Source organism: Syzygium oleosum, unplaced genomic scaffold (genome assembly GCF_021117445.2).
Source record: "Syzygium oleosum isolate NSW1041296 unplaced genomic scaffold, Sole_v2.1 Sole_v2.03, whole genome shotgun sequence".
NCBI classification, from domain to species: domain Eukaryota; kingdom Viridiplantae; phylum Streptophyta; class Magnoliopsida; order Myrtales; family Myrtaceae; genus Syzygium; species Syzygium oleosum.
In genome coordinates this window covers 15,109,555-15,130,384 of record NW_026607487.1, presented here as the reverse complement: position 1 = coordinate 15,130,384, position 20,830 = coordinate 15,109,555, and the positions used below count along the sequence as shown (strand labels likewise).

At 39.8% G+C, this 20,830-nt stretch overlaps 1 protein-coding gene across 1 annotated transcript; it reads right to left on the bottom strand.

The window, feature by feature from the left end:
- Positions 1-7,324: 7,324 nt before the first annotated feature.
- LOC115689820 (protein IDA) lies at positions 7,325-8,154 on the bottom strand. Its single transcript, XM_030615980.2, has one exon. The coding sequence runs from the start codon at positions 7,973-7,975 to the stop codon at positions 7,667-7,669; it is 309 nt and encodes a 102-aa protein (XP_030471840.1). The 5' UTR covers positions 7,976-8,154; the 3' UTR covers positions 7,325-7,666.
- Between the last annotated feature and the right edge of the window lie 12,676 nt (positions 8,155-20,830).

Below are 20,830 nucleotides of genomic sequence, written 5' to 3'. Positions count from 1 at the left end.
CCAGAATCTAACCACCAACCGGATTGGACAGTGGCAGAATTGATCTCAGAAATCATAGCCATCGAACCATTGATTTCAGCAATGTTCATATTTGAAAACTTGGTTGAAATCATGGCCACATAGTTCTCTTCAACCAAATTTGCATCTGCCTTCACCGTTGGAATGTTCTTGTCCTTTGATATGCTCTTGCGATGAATGCAGTCCTTGGCATAGTGTCCCTGTTTGCCACAAACAAAACAACAACCCTTCTTCTTCTTGTGTGTCTTCTTAAATGTATGCCCGTTCTTTACTTTAAAATTCTGGCCGAATTTTCTTTTTCTTTCCACAGCATTTACCTTGGAATTATACAAAACAGAATTATCACGTGTACGTGACTCTTCCTCAATACGAAGATGTTTCTGTATTTGCTCTAAGGTGAAGTCCTCCGACTTATGCATCAGCCTTTTTCCGTAGTCTTTCCAAGTTGAAGGCAATTTTGCAATAATTGCTCCAACTTGAAAGGTTTCTGGAATTTCAATTTTGAGGGCACGAATTTTGTTGACGAGCACTTGTAATTCGTGAACTTGTTCCAACAAGGGCTTAGTATCAATAAACTTAAAATCGAAATACTTTGCGATTAAATACTTATTGGTACCTTGCTCCTCCGCTTTGTACTTGAATTCCAGTGCGTTCCAAATTTCTCTGGCCGACTTCATCTCAGTGAATAAGTCATACAATCTATCAGACAGTGTATTCAGAATGTGTCCACGACACAGCAATTCATCCTCCTCACGTTTCCTCTTTTCCTTGTTAACCCTTTCAACGGCTTCCGCACTTGGTTGTTCTCCCTCAACAGTAGGCTTCGGATCTTCAATAGGCGCCAATTTTGGATCCAGAATATAGGATATCTTCAGGGCAGTGAGTAGGAACATCATCTTGTCCCTCCAGCGAGCATAGTTGTTCCCATCGAACCGATCCAGTTTGACCATGTCTTGGTTCATGATTTTGATTGTCTCCGACTCCATTGTTGAACAAAAATAAATCCTTAAGATTGTTGTAAAATTTGAATGGCTTCGAATCAAAGAGCAATCAAGTCGGACTTTGAAGCGTGATATCACTTTCCTTAAGGATTTATTTGCCCCACAATGCTGCTAATGGTTACCGGCAAAAATCCTCCAGGATACAACAAAATCTCAAAATGAGAATACTAGATAGCAATTCTAGTATTTCTCTAGGGTCTCTCTAGGAAACAATTGAAAATGATGGCTGTAGTTTTTCGAAAGAAGACTTGAAAAAATTGAATGATAATTCCTTCTTGCCAAAAACTGACATATATAGAAATCGGTCTTCATAGGCAACTCTTCACGAAAGGTTGCAAAGCTAACAAAGATATTCCTTCGGAAGAAGTTGCAAACTGAACAAATGCAACCCTTCGGAAAAGGTTGAAAACTGAATAGGTATAATCTCCAAAAGTTGTCTTGAAAAGACACATGTAAAATTCGGAATAAAATAAAATAAATAAAATATATAAATAAAATTCCGAATTTTCATAATTTCGAAAATTATTTAATAAACAAAAAACAACCTTTCAACTAATAAAGATTAAGGAGATAACCTTACGAAATAAAATAAAAATTAAAGGGATTAGAGCTAATTAAACCGCGGCCGCGCAAGCGTGCGAAGTGCTAAGTGCGCCTAATAATCGCGCCAAAATCGCGCAATTATTAGCGCACCCGCACGCGGGTATTGTGTGGACTAGCACACACCTCGTTGTCTTCACTCTAAGGAGTAAGAAGACACTCACAGTTATAAAATGGCCCACTTACCCAAAACTTTCCTATGTGGGACAAAGGAAAAAGCATTGTTTTGTTTGTTTTACAAACAAACATCCAACACTTTCTCCATCTGTAAAGCTATAAATGACATTGTCGCCAGCCCCGGAGCAACCAAGGAGAAAAGTGGAGGATGAATTCGTATGGTTCTAGGTGTCCACTATCGAACGTCAACTATTTGACTTGAAGCGAGGAGTTGGTCAACAATATATGACCATGAAACAATATTTTGTACTATGGTTATTTTGATTTTATTTTGGGCATGAGTGGTTATTTTTTCTTGGGATGATGACATAAGCGGTCCCTGAACTTTGGCCCAATGTGCAATTTGGTCCCTAAACTTTTAATTTGTTCAATATAGTCCCTGGACTTTAGCTTAATGTTTAATTTAGTCCCTAAACTTTTAATCTTTTTAATGTGATCCTTGGACTTTTGGTATATGTTCAATTTAGTCCCTGAACTATATGAAAATGTTCAATATAGTCCCTGAACTTGAATTAATCGAAGGACTATATTGAACATTTTCATATAGTTCAGGGACTAAATTGAATATGTACTAAAAGTCCAGGGACCACATTGAACAAATTAAAAGTTCAGGGATCAAATTGAACATTCGGCTAAAGTTCATGGACTACATTGAACAAATTAAAAGTTTAGGGACCAAATTGCATATTGAGCCAAAGTTCAGGGACTATTTGTGTCATTTTCCCTTTTTTCTTCCCATCCGTGTCCACTCCTTTTAACGTTGGGTTAATACCACAAACCCCAAATTGGTCTACCTGTAACAAATTTACTCCAAACTAATTTGTGAGTCACTAAAAACTAAAAATCGATCAACCTGTGACAAATTTACTCCAAACAGATATGAATTTCCACGTGAACTTGCTATGTCAATTGAGTTATTGTCATGTGTCATCCAGCTCAGTAATTTCACGGTAAATTTGATGGAAACTAACGGAGGGTAATATGTCACAATTATACCAGTTTAGGGTTTTGATGATCCAAAAAATTAGTTTGGGATACATTTATTTTATGTGTACTGGTTTTGAGTTTTTTGTGATTTAAAAATTAGTTTAAGATAAATTTGTTACAAGTTTACTAGTTTATGATTCTTCCTAGTAGTAACCCTCTAACATTTTTAGGAGATATTTATGAGATGATAGGAGAAAATATTTTAGATGCTCTTGGAGCACTACTAAGCTAACCTCTAATTAATTATGGAGCACCTAAGTTCTATCAACAAAATTGTTAGGGAAAATCTAAATATGGGCTTGAAGTACTCTCATTTTCTCAAATAAAGCCGGAAGTAGACCTTGTGTCATATAAGAGCATGAAGTGATTATCAGTCTCAAATAAAAGCATGAAGTGACCATGACAATTTCAAATAAGGACTTAATCTCGCTAGTCACCGATCGATCGGCTATATATTCCAACCGGTCACGGGCATTTTTGGATAATTTTAACTATAAATTATTTTTTCTTTTTTTTCCTTTTTCTGGTTTTTTCTTTCTTCTTTGCTAGTGGCCGGCGACTGGCCATTGGCAAAGTGTGGAAAGGGCTAAGGAGGGTCGCCCTCATCGGCCATGGGTGAGGCCGGTCTCGCCTCGGCGAGGCCGCCCTTGAAAGCCACAAGCGAGGACCGGCTTCGCTTGGGCAAGGGTCTCACCAGTCACCCCTCTCCCAGGTGAGGTCGTTTTTCGCAGGCAGCTAGCGAGGCAACCTTCGTCAGATCGGCTGGGCGATGCACTCGCCCAGCCTTTTCTGGGTGATGCCCTCGCCCAGCCTTTCTGGGCTTTGCCAGTGGCCGGAAGAAAGAAAATATTAGAGAAAGGAAAAAAGAAAGAAAAAAGAAAAAAAGGGAAAAAAATTCAAAAAAAGGTAAAAGACGAAAATGCCATTGTTTATCCGAAAAGTCATGCCCTTTTTTGAAACAAACATAGCCACTTCATGCCCTTATTTGAAATAAAATCTGCTTCAGACCCTTATTTGAGAAAATGGCGGGCCCTCATTTTGCAACAAGATCTATTTCACGTCTTTATTTGAGAAAATGAGGGTACTTCAAGCCCTTATTTGAAATTTTGCTTTATTGTTATTAAACAAAGATAACAAAGTCCGTAACATCTCGTATTTCGTGATTGGTTGAGTGGAAGGTCAGAGTGTTGCCAAAAAACAACTTAAAGAACCTCCCAATAGCTGGATCAGAAGTTGGGTCGAAAGCCTATACGAGTCAAGGGCCAAGTGGTAAAGCTCTAGCTCTAGGAGAATCATATATGGGCCATTGAGATAGTCAAGTCCATTAGTCGCTTTCTGATCCATCTACCATGTCATGATCTCTATACATATACATAAACAATCGAACACCTTTTGTTTTTTAATTATAACATTATTAAGATTATTTCATCAAATTCTTTTCATAATTTATACACGTATAATTGGTGTCGAGAAGAGTCCTTGCTCCAATGAAGTGATGTCATGTTATAAGATTCGAACGTTTTTGTTTTTGTTTTTTCTTTTATTTCAAATGAGTCGTTGAACTAATTAGCATCCCTTACTATCTTTTTTTCTTTTCTTTTCCAAATACATTTAGCTTTGCTCGATCGATTGCGCTCGACACTACAAATGAGGAGCAAGAAGGCGGGGGAGAAGGAGGAACTCCAGAGGAGGAGAGGTGAAGGAGGAGGACGAACTCTAGAGGCGAAGAGAGATGAGGACGAAGTTGACGGAAAGGCGGAGGAGGAGGAAGAGGAACTCTGAAGGTGGGGAGAGATGAGGAGCAAGTAGGCGGTGAAGAGGAAGGTGAAGGAGCTGGCTTTTGAGGAAGTACACGAGAGGGGGAGGAGAACGTGCTAGGTTGGGTGAGAAAAAGAGTATAGAAAATGATTTCCTTTTTACTGTTTTGAAAAGAGGAAGTCGTTTTCCCCTATTTTGAAGGTACCTTTTTCATTGATTGAATATATTTTCCTTGATTAACCTATTTTCCGTGCACCATAGAATGGACCAACACTATAGAATGGATCCATAAAGACTCCTTATAAAAACAAGACTTAGATTGGAGACTGTAGGTAGAGAGAGAGAGAGAGAGTCGTAGCTAATCTGGTTGAGCAGAGAAGTAGCCACATCGGTGCACTCGAGAGAGAGGAGGAAGACACTTTCGAGAAGAGGATAAGCCACTTTGACGTGCGTGCGTGCGTGAGAGAGAGAGAGAGAGAGAGAGAGAGAGAGAGAGAGAGAGAGAAATGTATTTACTAAGAAGGGAAAATGACACAAACAGTCCATGAATTTTTACTCAATATACAATTTGATCGCTAAATTTTTAATTTGTTTAATATAATTCCTGAACTTTAAACCAATGTTCAATATAGTCCTTGAACTTTCAATTTGTTTAATGTGGTCCCTGAACTTTTGGTACATGTTCAATATAGTCCTTGAACTTTATAAAAATATTCAATGTAGTCCTTCCATTAATTCAAGTTCAGGGACTATATTGTATATTTTCATATAGTTCGGGGACTAAATTGAACATTTACTAAAAGTTCAGGGACCAAGTTGAACAAATTGAAAGTTCATGGACCACATTGAACATTGGGTTAAAATTCAGGGACTACATTGAATAAATTAAAAGTTCAGGGACCAAATTGCATATTAAGTCAAAGTTCAGGGACTGTTTGTGTCATTATCCCTACTAAGTAAGGAGAATCATTAGTCACTGAGATAGAGAGAACAAGAAGATCCAAACTTAGAAATTACTAGCGCGACAGTTTAGTCAGTGCCGGCCGGCGTTGATGTGGACAATTTTTGTAATTTTTTAAATATTTTTTCAAATTTTTCAGAATTTTTTTATTCTTCGTCGTTTTTTATTTTCTTCCTTCCTTTCTTCTTTTTTGAATTTTTGCGCCAGCAAGGTGGCTGGCCGGAGCACTAAATTGGCAAATTATCAACATGTTTAGGACTAAATTGGCAATTTCAAAAGATTTATGACTTAATTGGGCACAATTGAAATGTTTAAGATAGAATCGGTAAATCGTCGTAAAGTTTAGGACTGAATTGGTACAAACGCAATAGATTTAGGACCGTTTTTTTAGTAATTTCCCTGGACAAGGCTGGTTGTGTGATAAAGATGACTATAGATCCACTGTCACCGTCACCCAATCTGCGGGCCAATTTATTTGGCCCCATATATCCTCGCTCCGAATTCCTCGTGTGATGAGCTTTATATGCCCAAACATTCTTTGGTCCACTAAAAAGAAATAAGTTATACGCCACTTTTCGTGTATAAATACGAAGGTCATACCTAACAGCTAGGGAAGATCTAGTAAGCCTTGGAAGAGCACGCTAAAGTGCCGGAATACAGCGCTAGAGTCTAGAGATCAAAGGACCATTCCATCAATTCATAACGTTCCTCGTTCTACTTAGATCATTTGACTTCTTTATACGATTATAAATCACTTCATCACCGTATTTAAAATTATTGATGGGTCTATTTCCCTCGAACAACAAGTTCCCACAAGGGTTATCTCCGACTTTAAGGGATTCGTTTTTCTAACAATCGTAATCACATATACTTTTCTCAAAAGACGATGCTCACAATCACATAACGACGTTTCGAAATCTCTTGCCGTTTCTAGTTTCTAGGCCTATCCCAAAATTTCTATTTAGGGTTTAGGCATGAGGAAGCTGATGATTCGACCTTTTTTCTTAAAATCGACATTCATCGTTTTCTTTTAAGATAAGTGCGTGTGCATGCATCTTTATCGTTTATATGAAGGAACAAGAAAGCTAAATGATTCCATGCACAAGCTGACAGAATTGTTAGTTAATCCGTTCACGCGTACTTCAACTATTCATTTTCTAATTCTCCAGTTGGCGCAAGCTTAGCTTTCTATTATTCTGCAAAAAACTTCCTGTGTCTACTAAAGATTATGTGGATACATCCATGTTAATCTAGATAAACAAATACTTATACATGTGTCATACACACGGATACGTACATGTATTCGTGCGGTAACTTCATGGTTATTTTCGATATGGTTCGACTTTACTAATTTAGGTTCCGCTAAATTAGCGATCGCGCTAAAAGCGGGTTATGACTTTGGGTTATGTTATTCAACAAAATGTTAATAATCAAGCCCCCCCTAAAAGAAACACCATAGAAAGTGGAAAGATCATAAACTATACATATGAGATTAATCTACCAAACGCTCAATTAGGCTTTCAGCCGAATTAACGCCTCAGAGGGTGGGCCAGCTTATACCGCCCTAGTCTAGTCCCAACCCAACGAACCCTGTTCGCGATTTCAACTTTGACTTTCTCCGGTCGCCATTTGGCGCTTTTTTCAAGCTACAGTTGTAGAAAAATACGATCCGAAGGCTGTCATTTTCTACGCCATCAAAGTCAACTCTCAACACCGACGTTTTCAGAGAGAGAGAGAGAGGAAGAGATTTGATCAAACATTTTGATATGAGAGAGAGAGAGAGAGAGAGAGAGAGAGAGAGAGAGAGAGAGAGAGAGAGAGATTTGATCAAACATTTTGATCTTGGCGAATAATAAGCCTTTCATCTATATTGTGTCATGGATTGTTGACATGCTTTTGGAGAACAAACAAATGAACATCTTCCCTGTACAGTATAACTCGAAACATACGATGCTAAAGCCCCAGAAAAAAGGAAGAAGAAAAGAAGGTATTAATCAATCATCAATCAGCCCCTTGGAGATCTCTTCTTGCTGGGCTCTTGATCCGTCCCGTAATCGAATCCTCTCTTCAGTAATCCTATACCCCGAAAAAAAATGGAAAAGTTGGGAGCAGAAAGTAGAGAAGCGGCTCAAAAACCTACGCACCCTCCATGCTGATCGATCCCTCAGTCGTGGGGCTCGGAGTCGACGACGCTGTTGTGTCTCTTCGACGGCCCGGAAGGCGGCACCGTCGACCCCTTGGGGAAGAAGTTGAAGACCCGGCCCCGGTGCCGGAAGCTCGTCACGCCCTCCTGGCAGCGGGGCCTGTCCAGATTCACCGCGATCCGCGACGACGCCGGGGACGCCATCCCGAGGCGGGTGGCCGAGCAAGAACTCGTGAGGAGCAGGATCAGGACGGCAACGCGCAGGAGCCTCGACAGGAGGGTTCCGGATCTCGACGAAGAAGACGAAGATGGAGAGGATGAGGAGGCCATCGGGGCTGTGCGTGCGCGCGCGCGTCGTTTCGGTTTGGTAGAGCCTCGTAGGGTTTTGGAGTGGCTTAATCTTTTCGTAACGAGACGGTGCTCGATATATATAAGGATTGAATTGGGAAGACTAGTGGCCACAACTACGCAATTGGCATGCAATGAGATGGAAGGAGGAGGGGAGAGAGAGAGAGTGGAATTTACGCTAAAAAATGTCAAAGCAAGCCACATAAAAAAGTATTTTGCATGGGTTTCCTTTTTCCAACTTTCTGGCCACGGGACTGCCGTCTCTTTTTCTTATTGATTTTCGGGTCAATACATGGAGCTTTTCTTCGAAGCTCCTGTTCTCATGTAGGTAAACGTAAGAGGACACCGACGAACGCGAAGGGCATTTAGTCAAATTTCGAAGGTTGAGTGCCGTCACCTGTTCTTGACAAAGATCTCCACGGCCAACCATGTTCTAACGACGCCTGAACAGTGTCGAGACTTTTAACGAATAACGTAAGAGAAAAGAGAGAGATGTAATCAAATGGGCTGTGTTTCAAAAATAAAATAAAAAATATCAGAGCCGTCTTGCCTAATTTCAAGAAGTAGCCTGGAATGCATAGTTATGTCATATACGGTCGATCGGTTCGAAATGATGAAATATTATTGCGTTATTTTTCATTCGTATATGCCGCTAATTGACGAGAAGAGAGATTTTTTTATTTTCAAAAAGAGAAGGAATATTCCGTCTATCTACTATACCCGTAGCCAATCTAATATTTCGTCACATATATGTAATATGTTGGGGGCAACGTTGTTAACATTACGAGTGGTAATGAAATTCCTCCCGTTGATTTAAGGAATCTCTTACATGCTCATGGCCTAGCATAGCATGTATCTTCTGCTTAGTCCGTCGTCAACCTGTCTCCTCTCTCTCTCTTCTCAACATTATCGCCGTCACCTAATCAAAGGACGTCCAATTCAATGCGATCAGGTTCTTTAGATTAGAACGCGATTAAGTCCACCGCGAACATTGAAAGATAAGCGTCCGCGCCATGATTCGTGGGACAAAATATCCTAACCAGAAGGAGCGTTTTTGGCGGGGGAATGTAACAGTAGGACCGGACTAAGTCCAACAAAATCATGTAGCCGAGCTAATTGCTTTCAAGAATCGTCACAACTCTAGAACTCGCAAGTCACGTAACTCAAGTCCCGCCATCGAAAATTGCTGCGATTGAGCTCCAAGTGGACCTAATTTCCCCCCTCCTCGCGTCACCTACTCAATAGAGAAGACGTGGAATTCAACACCAATTTAGAAGGCCCAAGGAAATCTTTTGCGTGCGAAGCTTTCCATAAGAAACCAAAGCCTCCCCCAATTCACCTCGTGTGGCCCCCGCCCCGCCCCGATCCTTGTAAGCACACTTGGGTGACGATGATGTGCATCACGATGACTCCTGCGCCAATCTCACCACTCTCTCTCTCTCTCTCTCTCTTTGGACTGAACATCGACCTATTATATTATTTTTTGGTAGGAAGAAGTTTGGGAGGGAGGGGAGGTTAGCCCATGCCTCGGCTCGGGCCATGCCACACGCCTAAAAGGTCTTATAGCGGACAGACCGCCGGCAGCGTGATTCGAACCCGGGCACGATGCGCGGAGACATCGAACCATACAGGCTAAGCCAGGCCCACTTTGGCATCACCGACTCATCAACAAACCGGTCTCAAATTCGACGACCCCGTCGTCCCCCCCACGCAAACCCGCCGACAACATACTAACTGTTTCCCAAGGTCAAAGCGAGGAAAGAATCCGTCATTACGCGGGCATAATCGCGTTGTGCCCCCCTTTCCAACTGGTGTCTAGCGAGCGAGCAAAGGGACGAAAAGAAAAGAGGAAAGGGAATCGAGAAAAGGGTCTGCCCCCCCCCCCCCCCCAACCGGAGACTTTGAACGGAGAGCGGGATTTGTACGTGTTGAACCCGTAGTGGAGAGCCCGGGTCTACGGGGTTGGGGCGCGAGGGGCGGGGGGGTCGTCCTCGCCGGAAAAGTCAACGCACGCAAAGTCGATCGGGACCGTCCGTTTGTGTGGGAGTGGGGGGGGATTAGGCGCGAGACGAGGAAATAGATGACCCCACGCCGGTGCGAGACCGACATTCGGAGCAGGTAAGCGGCACGTGGGACGCAGGCGCTCCAAGACCATATTATTTCCATGCGAATCTCGGACAGAGATTTTCTTGTTCTGTTTTTTCTTTTTTCTATTCCTTTCGATTTGCATGTAAGAATAATAATAATGTTTTGGCACTTACTTATTCAAAAAAAAAGAAAAAAAAGAAAGAGATTGTGGAGATTCTATTTTTTCCACAAGGTCGTGACCTCAGTAGATCAGGAGCCTACCATGGATAATTGACGGTGATTATCGAGGGTACCTCACCACAACAGGGGAATTGCTTAGGACTGGGACAGCCCCAGCCTGTCCAGGTGTATACAACTGGCAGACTAACAGGACAACCTTCCTTATTTTAACATGTCGGTGACTGTACGACCAACCTTCCAATTGAGGATAAAGTTTTTCTCTTCTCTTTCCAGAGAATACCTCCGAATTTTACGTCCAAAAGTTCAGATGAAGCCTTAAAAAATGGTGGGTTTGTGCACGGAAAAAGAAATTACATAGTTTTATTTTGTAATTTTGTTTTAAGAGAAAAAAAAAATGCGGGGTGGGCTGGTCATTGAAAGCGTCTTGCGAACGGTTCAAGTGGAAGACGTTTTCTTGGCTTGTTCAAAATTTTCGGGTCGTTTTCCCGGAAAATGCTCGGCGTGAAGTGCAAGATTAAGGAGGAGAAGGGTCCTGGTCCTCCCAATCTCGCGGTCGCACCAATTTTTCGTGGTCCTACCATTTTTTTTTTATCTATTTATAATATTTTGGCATTTTCGTGAGAGCGACTAACATTGAATGCTAAAAGAAGCGCATTGCAGCTAGGGGAAAACATCAAATCAAACTTTGCCTCTTCGCCGAAACTTATGTACCTTTCCGAGGAACTCGATCGGAAAAGCGCTCCCATGGGAGCTCGTTTCCCGAGATGTAAAAGAGAAAGAACACATCGGGTCTACATCTTTCTCGTTTAGAGAGATTCATGATAGCTTTCGCGGTACCTCGATTAATGACTTGCTCGGTCGAAGCGGGAGCATGTTCGGGGTCGATTAAATTTCCTATCTCCGAAGCAAATGTTCGCGTCAATAGGCAAACTCCTCTCTGATTCACTTGCTGTTCAACGTCAAATCTCGCTAAATAAAGACTAGTTCGCTTCGCCACCAACTCCAAAAAGAACTCTTCAAAACTCACCGCAACCAAGTCACTGCGTCGGTTGAAATGAATGACGAACAAACGAGGAGTCAAACACGTTCCACAAAATTAAGTTGCTCCTGCAGAAGCAGATCGCTCCACAGCTTGACCTAGTCATAAATAGCTAGCCGGGTGCAATACCGTTTCACACACGAGGACTATAAGCTGTGTTCACATGGAGATTCCAAGATTCAAAAGGCTCCTTTTCGATTCATATCCCACGGTCAATACCAGTTCGGTCAAGGAAGATGAATGCTAGGTCATGGAGATTAAACGAATTAAGGGGAAGAGTTGACCTGCAATTACTGAGAGTCCAAAGGGTTGGCCAGGGAGAGGCATGCATTGCGTGCGCTGCGGATGGATGGGGTAACCCTTAGAATCGTGGCCTTGCAAAAGTTGTCAGCTTGTTGATTAGGCTCATGTGCCTATCATAAGGGAAAAAAAGAGACCAGAGATTCCTTCGCTTTGCTGCCAATTTTGGTTAGCCGGGTACAATGAACTTCCTCGCTTTAAATCCAACTTTTCTATGCTGCTATGTGTGTGTGGCGTGTATCACAAAGGTGGTTGGCTTAATAGTAAAAGGGCCATCCATCTTTTAAGAGGCCATGAGTTCGATTTACGTCATGGGTGAATCTTTGAATTACTCGTGCTGTATTGCCTAACTGTAGCATGTATCTCATGTAGAGAGAAATATGACGTCTTAGTTAAGGTGCGGCGGACCTTCAAATCACGACTGGAGCGAAATAGCTATGGTATAATGCCGAACGCTCCATGGTAGGTGTGAGACCGACCTTCAAAAGGGATCCTAGGGTTGCCCCTCCCAGATTTTTCCTAACATAATAATATGCCTATGTGCGACTTTGGTCTTTGATTATCTTGTAGGGATTCAACTCTCCTATCCAACTTTCCTTCCAATCTCTTTCGCATTTAGTCACGTCAAAAGCATGTTGCCGTAATATCCTTGCACAATATTCTGTCAAAATCAAGAGCCGATGTCAGTTTTGGACCTAAAAGGCCAACTGGCTACAACTTTCTTAGGCAATGATTATTGCCACAGTGGTGTATTTTACTATTAGAACTCGTATTTGTAAAGTATATAGAAGAATTAGACTCCATAAGATAATGTATGGGTTCCAACTTTGTCAATCCTGTAGCGCTAAAGTAGGGAGTGACGGGATTAGTTTAGGTTGAGTGGACCGGTTAAGGAACGAGATTAGATTAGGGAAGGAATAATCTTGTTGGCAAAATAACTTGAACATAGAATATTTTAGAATTAAAGAGGCGTCCTCCATAAGAAACATAGGACAAGGGCATAAAAGAAAGGTCGTGATGAGGATGGAAAACTGAACTTTCCATTCAATCTCATCATTTGGACTTGGGGCCCAAGAACTATCCAAATCAATGGAAGAAAATTTGAATTTAATGAAGAATTGGAGACTGAAGGCCAAGTTTCATTTCACAGTTTGAAAATGAATGTCACACTGGAAATTAAAAAGAAAAAAAGAAAAAATAGCGCCAAGCGGTCCTAATCAATCGCCCAATCTAATAGATGCAAACATCGCGATTAACCATCTGATATATTATATTAAAAGATTACATGTATTAAGTTTTAATGAAGGGAGTCTTTTCCTTTTCCAAATGAAAAATTAAGAGTTTTCCACGAAAAAATCAAAGTTGAGATGAAAATCTCTTAACAACATGTACTAAACTTGACCGATGAGAATGAGAAAAAATATCTTTGAAAGTAATTATATGTATAATAAGGTAAAATGACTATTATGCATGATATGTGATTTGAGATATTCATAGAAAAAATTTATTTATAAAATTATAGAATAATATGGAGAGAAAAATTGATTTTTTGCTTGCAATAAAATATACTATAAAGAGTAAAATAATTTTCGATTTTATCCAATACAATGCGTAGTAAAATACTACATATAATGCTAGCATAAGGATGCCGTTATTGCTCGGAAACGAGGGTTGTCCTCGTTTCTTTTTATTCAGACCAAACATGTTCTCTTGATGTCCAGCACATCTTTCTCCTTGGGACTTTTGATTGTTGCCAACTCTTATTTTTTTTTTGTTGTTGCTAATTTTACGACATTTAGCACTTAATTGCTATGTAATACCGGAGCTTTACAAAGTTAAGACATTATTAGAAACGTTATAATGTATATCAAATCATTTACTCTTAAACTCTCTCTGGCCAAATCCTTTTACACTCGATTGCTTATAGGTCTCATTTGATTCCACGACAAGGAATTCTCAAATGGATTCGTAATTTAAGTAGTATCATTCCTTAAAGCAAGATACCTATTCCGTTATATGGATGACAGATAATTATGGGGCATTTTTGGAGAATACTTGTCATCGATAATGAAGAGCACTGATCAACCATTGATAACGATTGAGACCTGCCGCGATTGGCAACGGCGGCATTGGCGGGCGGCATCAATAGCAGTTGCCACCGGTGGATGATAGCGCTGATCAACTATTGATTATGATTTTGTAATCAAATGGGTCAAAATCGTAAAATGTGGATTGGTTTTGCATTTTATTGAACGTAAAAATTTATTGTTATTTTTTAATCCCAAATATGAACCAGCCAAGGCCTTGATTTAGAAACTTTTTCCCCTAAAATTCTTGAAAATTGACACCCGCTAAATCTTTCATCAATTGATGTATACGAAACTCGTGATCGAGAAGAGACCGTCATTTTTTAGGGAATGGTGGATCCGTCATCCACGCATTGTTGTGTTCAAAATTAAAGGCAAATGAATCCACTATAATTTTTCATCTTCCATATCATTTATATTATTTCCCAGTGATATTTTTTTACAATTTCATGATTATTGTCATTGCTGTAACTCTAAAAATGCTATTTCCCAAATAAATTGAATGTCAAGAGTAGAGAAGCAGTTTCACTAAACAACACTTCTCAAAAAGAAAAATTATGTATGAAACCCAAGTGAAGCATGGGTAAAAATACTAGTCCTACTACATACAAAGGAAAGCTTTTAAGGGAGCTACTTTAATTGAGGGTATTACTTCAAGCCAGAATTAATGACATGTTATAATTAGAAATATTGTTAAAGAAATATGGAGGAGGATGTCTAGTGTAACATCCCGAGTCTACACTATGTAATATTGTCCGCTTTGAGCCCACTGACCTTCACGGCTTTAAAACACGTTGTCTGGGGAAGACACGCAGCCACACTGCCATCCCTCATCCCAGCCTAATATTGTCCTCTTTGGGCCTCCCGCACTGGCGCGAACGCATCGCCATCCCAGCTACGGGCCGCCCTCAAGGCTTTGTTCTCAGCACAGCGGAAACTTGTGTGAAACGCGTTACATAGATATAGAATCTCGAACCTTATAAGCCTGTCCAGGACTCCCCCCTAGGCAATGTGGGACAAGAGAGGCTCCCACCTTCCCTACGCACGTCCGAGGACTGAGGCGCGGACGCACCGCCATCCCTCCTCCCCGCGCTCCACCGCTTGGCTTGGGCCGTCACACTCTCCACCTCTTACGGGCACAGCGCCCTCGCTGTGGGCCCACACGCGGTCGGGAGTCGGCTCTGATACCACCTGTAACATCCTGGGTCTATACTGTGTAATATTGTCCGCTTTTGGCCCACTGACCCTCACGGCTTTAAAACACGTTTTCTGGGGAAGAGGCGCAGCCACACTACCATCCTTCATCCTAGCCCAATACTATCCTCTTTGGGCCTCCCGCACTGGCGCGAACGCATCGCCATCCCAACTACGGGCCTACCTCAAGGCTTTGTTCTCAGCATAGCGGAATCTTGTGTGAAACGCGTTACATAGATATAGAACCCCGAACCTTATAAGCTTGTCCAGGACTCCCCTTAGGCGATGTGGGACAAGAGAGGCTCCCCCCTTCCCTGCGCACGTCCGAGGACTGAGGTGCGGACGCATCGCCATCCCTCCTCCCCGCGCTCTGCCGCTTGGCTTGGGCCGTCACATCTAGACGGTGGGGAACATGGCAGTTCTTCAAGATAACCCGAATCGCAATCACCATCTAATTGCGCACGTAATGACTAATGAACTTGTGATAATTTTCCGACAAAAAAATAACTTGTGATAATTTTCGGCCATTCTTCTGCCTATCGCATTCGATTAATCTATTCATGTAATACCCGTACAATTACCTACTAAAATTAATGAAAAGAATAATGTTAACAAATGGAAGGTGGATCAGAACCCGATTCATGGCACTTGGATTTTGATCAGCAATGAATGGTTTTCTGCAATTGGGGAGCTTTGATCAGGTTTTAGTCGTCCAACCTTCTTCATTGTTGGTGTTGCAGACAAAAACATTGCTGGCGATTACTGAGAAATAGACCTGTTAAATGAGTGAATCGGGTCGGATTTGGGTCGGGTCATAAATGATCCGACCCAAATTGACCCATTAACCCATTTATGATCCATTTATGCGTAATGCAATTTTCTTGACCCATACCCGACCCGACCCATACCCAACCTATACCCGATCAGACCCATATTGCTAAAACACTTCCATATTTAATTAAATCTAGGAAAATTCATACCAAACTGAGATGAGAGTGCGAAGTGAGTGAGCGTAAGGTTGAGTAAGGGCGAGAGAGATGAGTTGAGTTTAAATCAGTTGTAAACTCTTTTATAACCCATTTACGACCCATTTATGACCCATTTAATACTAATATTAGATTTCTATCCATTTATGACCCATTTACCAAATATAATTAACTTATTTATGACTCATTTATTAATATACGGATTAAGAAATGAGTTTATGATCCATTTTAATAGGTCTACTAGAGAAATAACGTGGGGATACGTTTTAATGGGTCAGAGATATGGGGATGTGGATGGTTGAAATTCAGAGTAGACAAGTGAATTTTGGACATGATTTAGTTGCATGGGGACCAAATCTAAATGTATATTTGGTTCCGAAATTAATGACTCATTAAAGTTTGACAACGCGACAAGGCACTGACATCCTAGTAAGGTGTCATCCTAGGACTCTAAAAATGGTCTCGGCAAGTTCAAGAGGTAACTCATACGCTCATTCCAATCAGTCCTAAATTTTATATATAGATGTCAATTTAGTCGTAAATTTTTTAATTTTATCAATTTAGTCCTAAATATTTATGCGAAATTTCATTGTAATCATTTCAGTTAATTTTCGTCAGAAATCGCTAACGTAGCGGTGTGACATGTAAGACAGTCGGTGATGACCGAATTGTCACGTTAGTAATTTTCGGCGAAAATTGACTTAAAAAGGATTACATCGTAATTTTGCCGAAAATATTTAGAACTAAATTGGCAAAATTAAAAATTTTGTGACTGAATTGGCATCCGTATAATAGATTTAGGACTAATTGGGTAATTTTCCCAATAATAATTTGTCCCAAACTAGCAATTCATACAACTATTGTTGTTATTTTTTTTTTTATGAAAAAAGCAGATTAGTTTTAGTGAGTAACTCGAAAGAAAGTGAGGTAAATAAAAACCAGTCGGTAATCTATTGGGTGAAATGATGGTAACTCACACAAGCAATGTTGGTAAATTCATATAAGAGTCAATAAATTTATGGCGTTTTGTTTGAAAGACAAATAAAAGTTAGCAAATGAAAAACCAAATGTGATAAATTAATAAAAAATAAAATAAACATCGATAATTAACTCAATTGAGAATTGGTAATATAAAACTTCTTGATGATTTTATTGGAAAAATTGATAAGTCGCTAAAATAAGATTAGTAAATTCACATGGGAGTTGATATATTTCAAGTTTTTACTTTTTGTAAGAAAGACATAAAAATCGGTAAAAAAAAAGAAAACTCGATAATTTCCAAAATGTAAAAAAACTTCATAAAAGTGATGGCACAGATAAGTTATCAGTTACCTATTACCAATAATCTCTTTACCAACGATATTTTAGACTTATCAACTCTTTCAGAAATATACCCAAATGGAAAAAAAATCCATTCTTTTAAACGGAATAGTAAAAATGAAGAGTTAAAGCTCTCACGTCGAAATTTCGACTTGTTGCGAAATTTCCACATAAGCATTAAACTAGCTCAGCCTTTATAAGTTTTTACACAACCATAGAAAAATCAATTTCACAAGACAGTTGAAAACAAACATGAATCTACTTCATTAAGCCAGTCAAGCATGAGGTTTAAGAGGCCTACTAGTTGCTTCCTTTCGTAATCTAATAGTTCTAATTTTTTTTAGCTGTATTCACACTCGAAAGAAGCCCGATGCATTCATCCGAGACATAAAGCTCATCGACATTGTATAGGGATATACTTCAGTCAAGGAACCCTCCAACGGACTCATTCTAGATAATGTTATTGCTTGCGATAGGATCCCTTTCTTCAACGTTTGAATGACGGAAAAGTTTGACCCTTTTTTCGCCAAGTTATTCAACCATTTACGCTTATCTTATGCACACCAACAAAGCTAGCCCAAAGTCTACTACTGATGTAATTTAATAAAGTTTCTTAACCACGTTTCTCACGACTTTGAAGAAAGAAAAAACACGCGTTCCTCGCGACATTCTTGCGCGACTTACCGAATTTTATATGTGCTGTGGAAAAAAGAAGATGTTTGTATGATTACGAGGAAGAAAATGGAGAAAGGGAAAGTGAAGGGCCGCCCCTATTCAAAATCATTGGGACATAATTCTACGGCTTTTTCATGCATTTAGTGAATTACCCACCTTACGTGGAGGACCTGAAAATCCATAGAATATCTTACGGTACCCGTAATCGATTGAGTCCATGGCTTTGATCGGTGCGGTAGTTCTTAATTCAGAGTAATTTCTACGCAATTGGTGAAATTTGATCATGTGATATCTAGTTCTTACATGAGAAATTCCCTAATGTTCTAACTAGTTATGTCAATTCTGAAGTATTTTACGTTGGGTTTCAAAGGTGCATTCCTCAGGTGTTAATTTACCTAAGATTTTTTGTCACAGTTGTCACCTTAAGAGGTTTGTATCGAGATACACGAATCTATCACTTTTATCTCGCCATTAGTACCTTTTTAGGGTCAAATTTCATATGATTCATCAAGTCGTTGCAGCCTTGCTAGTCCATCGTCTTTTGCCATTCTTCAATCATTTCTTCTTCCCTTTTTCGTCCTAATTACAATTTTGACGGCAAAAGCTCTTTTTGGGGCTGATTATATTTACTATTATTTTTGGTCGGAGCTGATTATATTATTTGGAGAAGCACAAAGTTGACTAAGTTTCATTCATCAAAGTATTCTGATAAAGGTTCCTTTTAAACGTAACCTTCATCTCTTTAGCACAAGCAGATCAACTCGCATTTTTTTTAATCCTTTTGAATCCAAACTTTGAAAGCTAATGCATCGGGGTCTTCTGGAAAGCGATTAGAAAGGAGAGAGGGCTTTGAAGTAGGATTTAGATGATGACTTTTTTACTGTGTTGAAGAATGAGTAGTTAAGTTTTAATTGTGACTTCTTTGAACTTGGACTTTGATAGTAGAGATAATTATATTAGAAGTCCTAGAACTTGTCATAAAAGTGCAATTGAATCCTAAAACTATAAAAAAAAAATGCAATCAAGTCCTAAAACTTGTCATCAAAGTGCAATCGATTCCTAAAATTTTCAAAAAGTGCAATCAACGGAATGACTTATTTAGACCAATTTGATAATTTTTTTTACTCGAAATTTTAGGATTCAATTGCACTTTGTGACAAGTTTTAGGACTTAATTACACTTTTTGAAAGTTTTAGAACTCAATTGCACTTTGACGAGAAGTTTTAGGACTTCTAGTGTACTTATCCCTTGATAATATTATGTATAGAATATTTACGATAATTATATGCATTTGACATTAGAAAAATAAACTTTAGTGTAACTGAAAAGATAATTTATAGTGTGTATGATAAATCCAAAGCTGGTTTTGAGAGGTTTACCCTTCACAAAAAATTGAAAAAGCAACATAGATTAACTCAATGAATTGGATTTTTCTACTTCCACAGATATAAGAGTGTACGAATTCCAGACCCGCTGAGCTATTGCAAAATGGGCCTTATTGAGAAAATCAGTATAAAAGGAAAAGAATGAAGACAATAAACTTTAATTTGCGCGCAATGACTTGAATTGGTCAGACCGTTTTAGGGTTAGTAGAGTATTTGGATTCTAAGACCCAGTGGGCTAATGCAAATTTGGGCCATTTTAAGAGAAACAATAGAGGCAGTGAAGGCCAGAAACATCCACAAACAAACATCCCATGAAGACCTAAAACTGGCGAATGTTGGGAGCGCGCAGAAAAAATTTCGATACCTTCGCCCAGGAGATCGCCAAGAGAGAGTCCAATGTGTTGAGCCTAGCAAAATATCCAATTGACCTTTATTCAAAAGCTTTTGCTAATGAGTTATGGGCTAATTAAGATATATTAACTGCTCTATACTATCCTAATTTTGCGATATGGGACTTCTCTAACACAATACACACGTACATTTCACTGTTAACACCATTTTAGTATTATGTAATGATGGACGGCGGCGAAGGCATAGTAGTTGTATATGTAGCGAAAACAATACTGATAAAAGGCAATAGAATGGTTCTTCATTCACAAGGTGCCATATAAGTTCATCTAGGCTTACTTAATCAACATTCATCTAGAATTTAGACGTGGCATAACGTAGCCGAGATAGTGCTTTTATTCTTATTTTTACATTTTAATAAAATATATGAATGGAGTGAATCGGAAGCCTCAATATTTCTATTACCCTTAAAAGTATGATTGAGTCGTGAAACTTTCCTTTCATAAAATTATGTCTCAAAACTTGCAAACATTGTCCGCCGGTGTCATGTGAAGGAAAAATCCAAGGCAGCTATTATTATTATTCTCTCCTACATGGCTTGCGAGACACTAACGGTGCCCCCAAACACATGAACATGACGTCGTTTCTGATTTCTCTTAAACAACATGGAAGCAAAACATTTGAGAGCATTCTGCCATGAAAAAATGGCGGTTCCTTGCTATTTTAGATTGCGCCTTCTGGACAAAGGATTCAAGAGAACGAACGATCTCAAACTGTTCTGATCGGCTCTCTTAAGAATCCGATCTCGATCGATGCTGTCTTGCACCAGAGTCTCAGGTTGCCTGGCATGGACAAACATGATGCGGCGACAACCAAGGCGTGACATTGGAGGCTAGGGCTGTATGTCGATTGAGATGGTGCGCAAAGAGTTCATGGATTGGAGAAGAATGCAAATTTGGAGGATATTCTCAGACTTGCTGATGTCATTGCGATTGTTGTATGGCATAGTAGATTAGGACATGGACGAGGCGCAATGAGGTATACATTGTTCCCTTTGCTACTATTTGCAGATAAGTAGCGAGCATGGTCATTCCCATGTTTCTACACGATCGAACATATGTATCTCGCGGACCTCTTTCATTCCACGTGAGGAATTTGTATATGGACATCAAACTCAATCATAAACACCGCAGAGAAGGAAGTGAACAGCAATGGATATTTCATAAAGTAAAAAT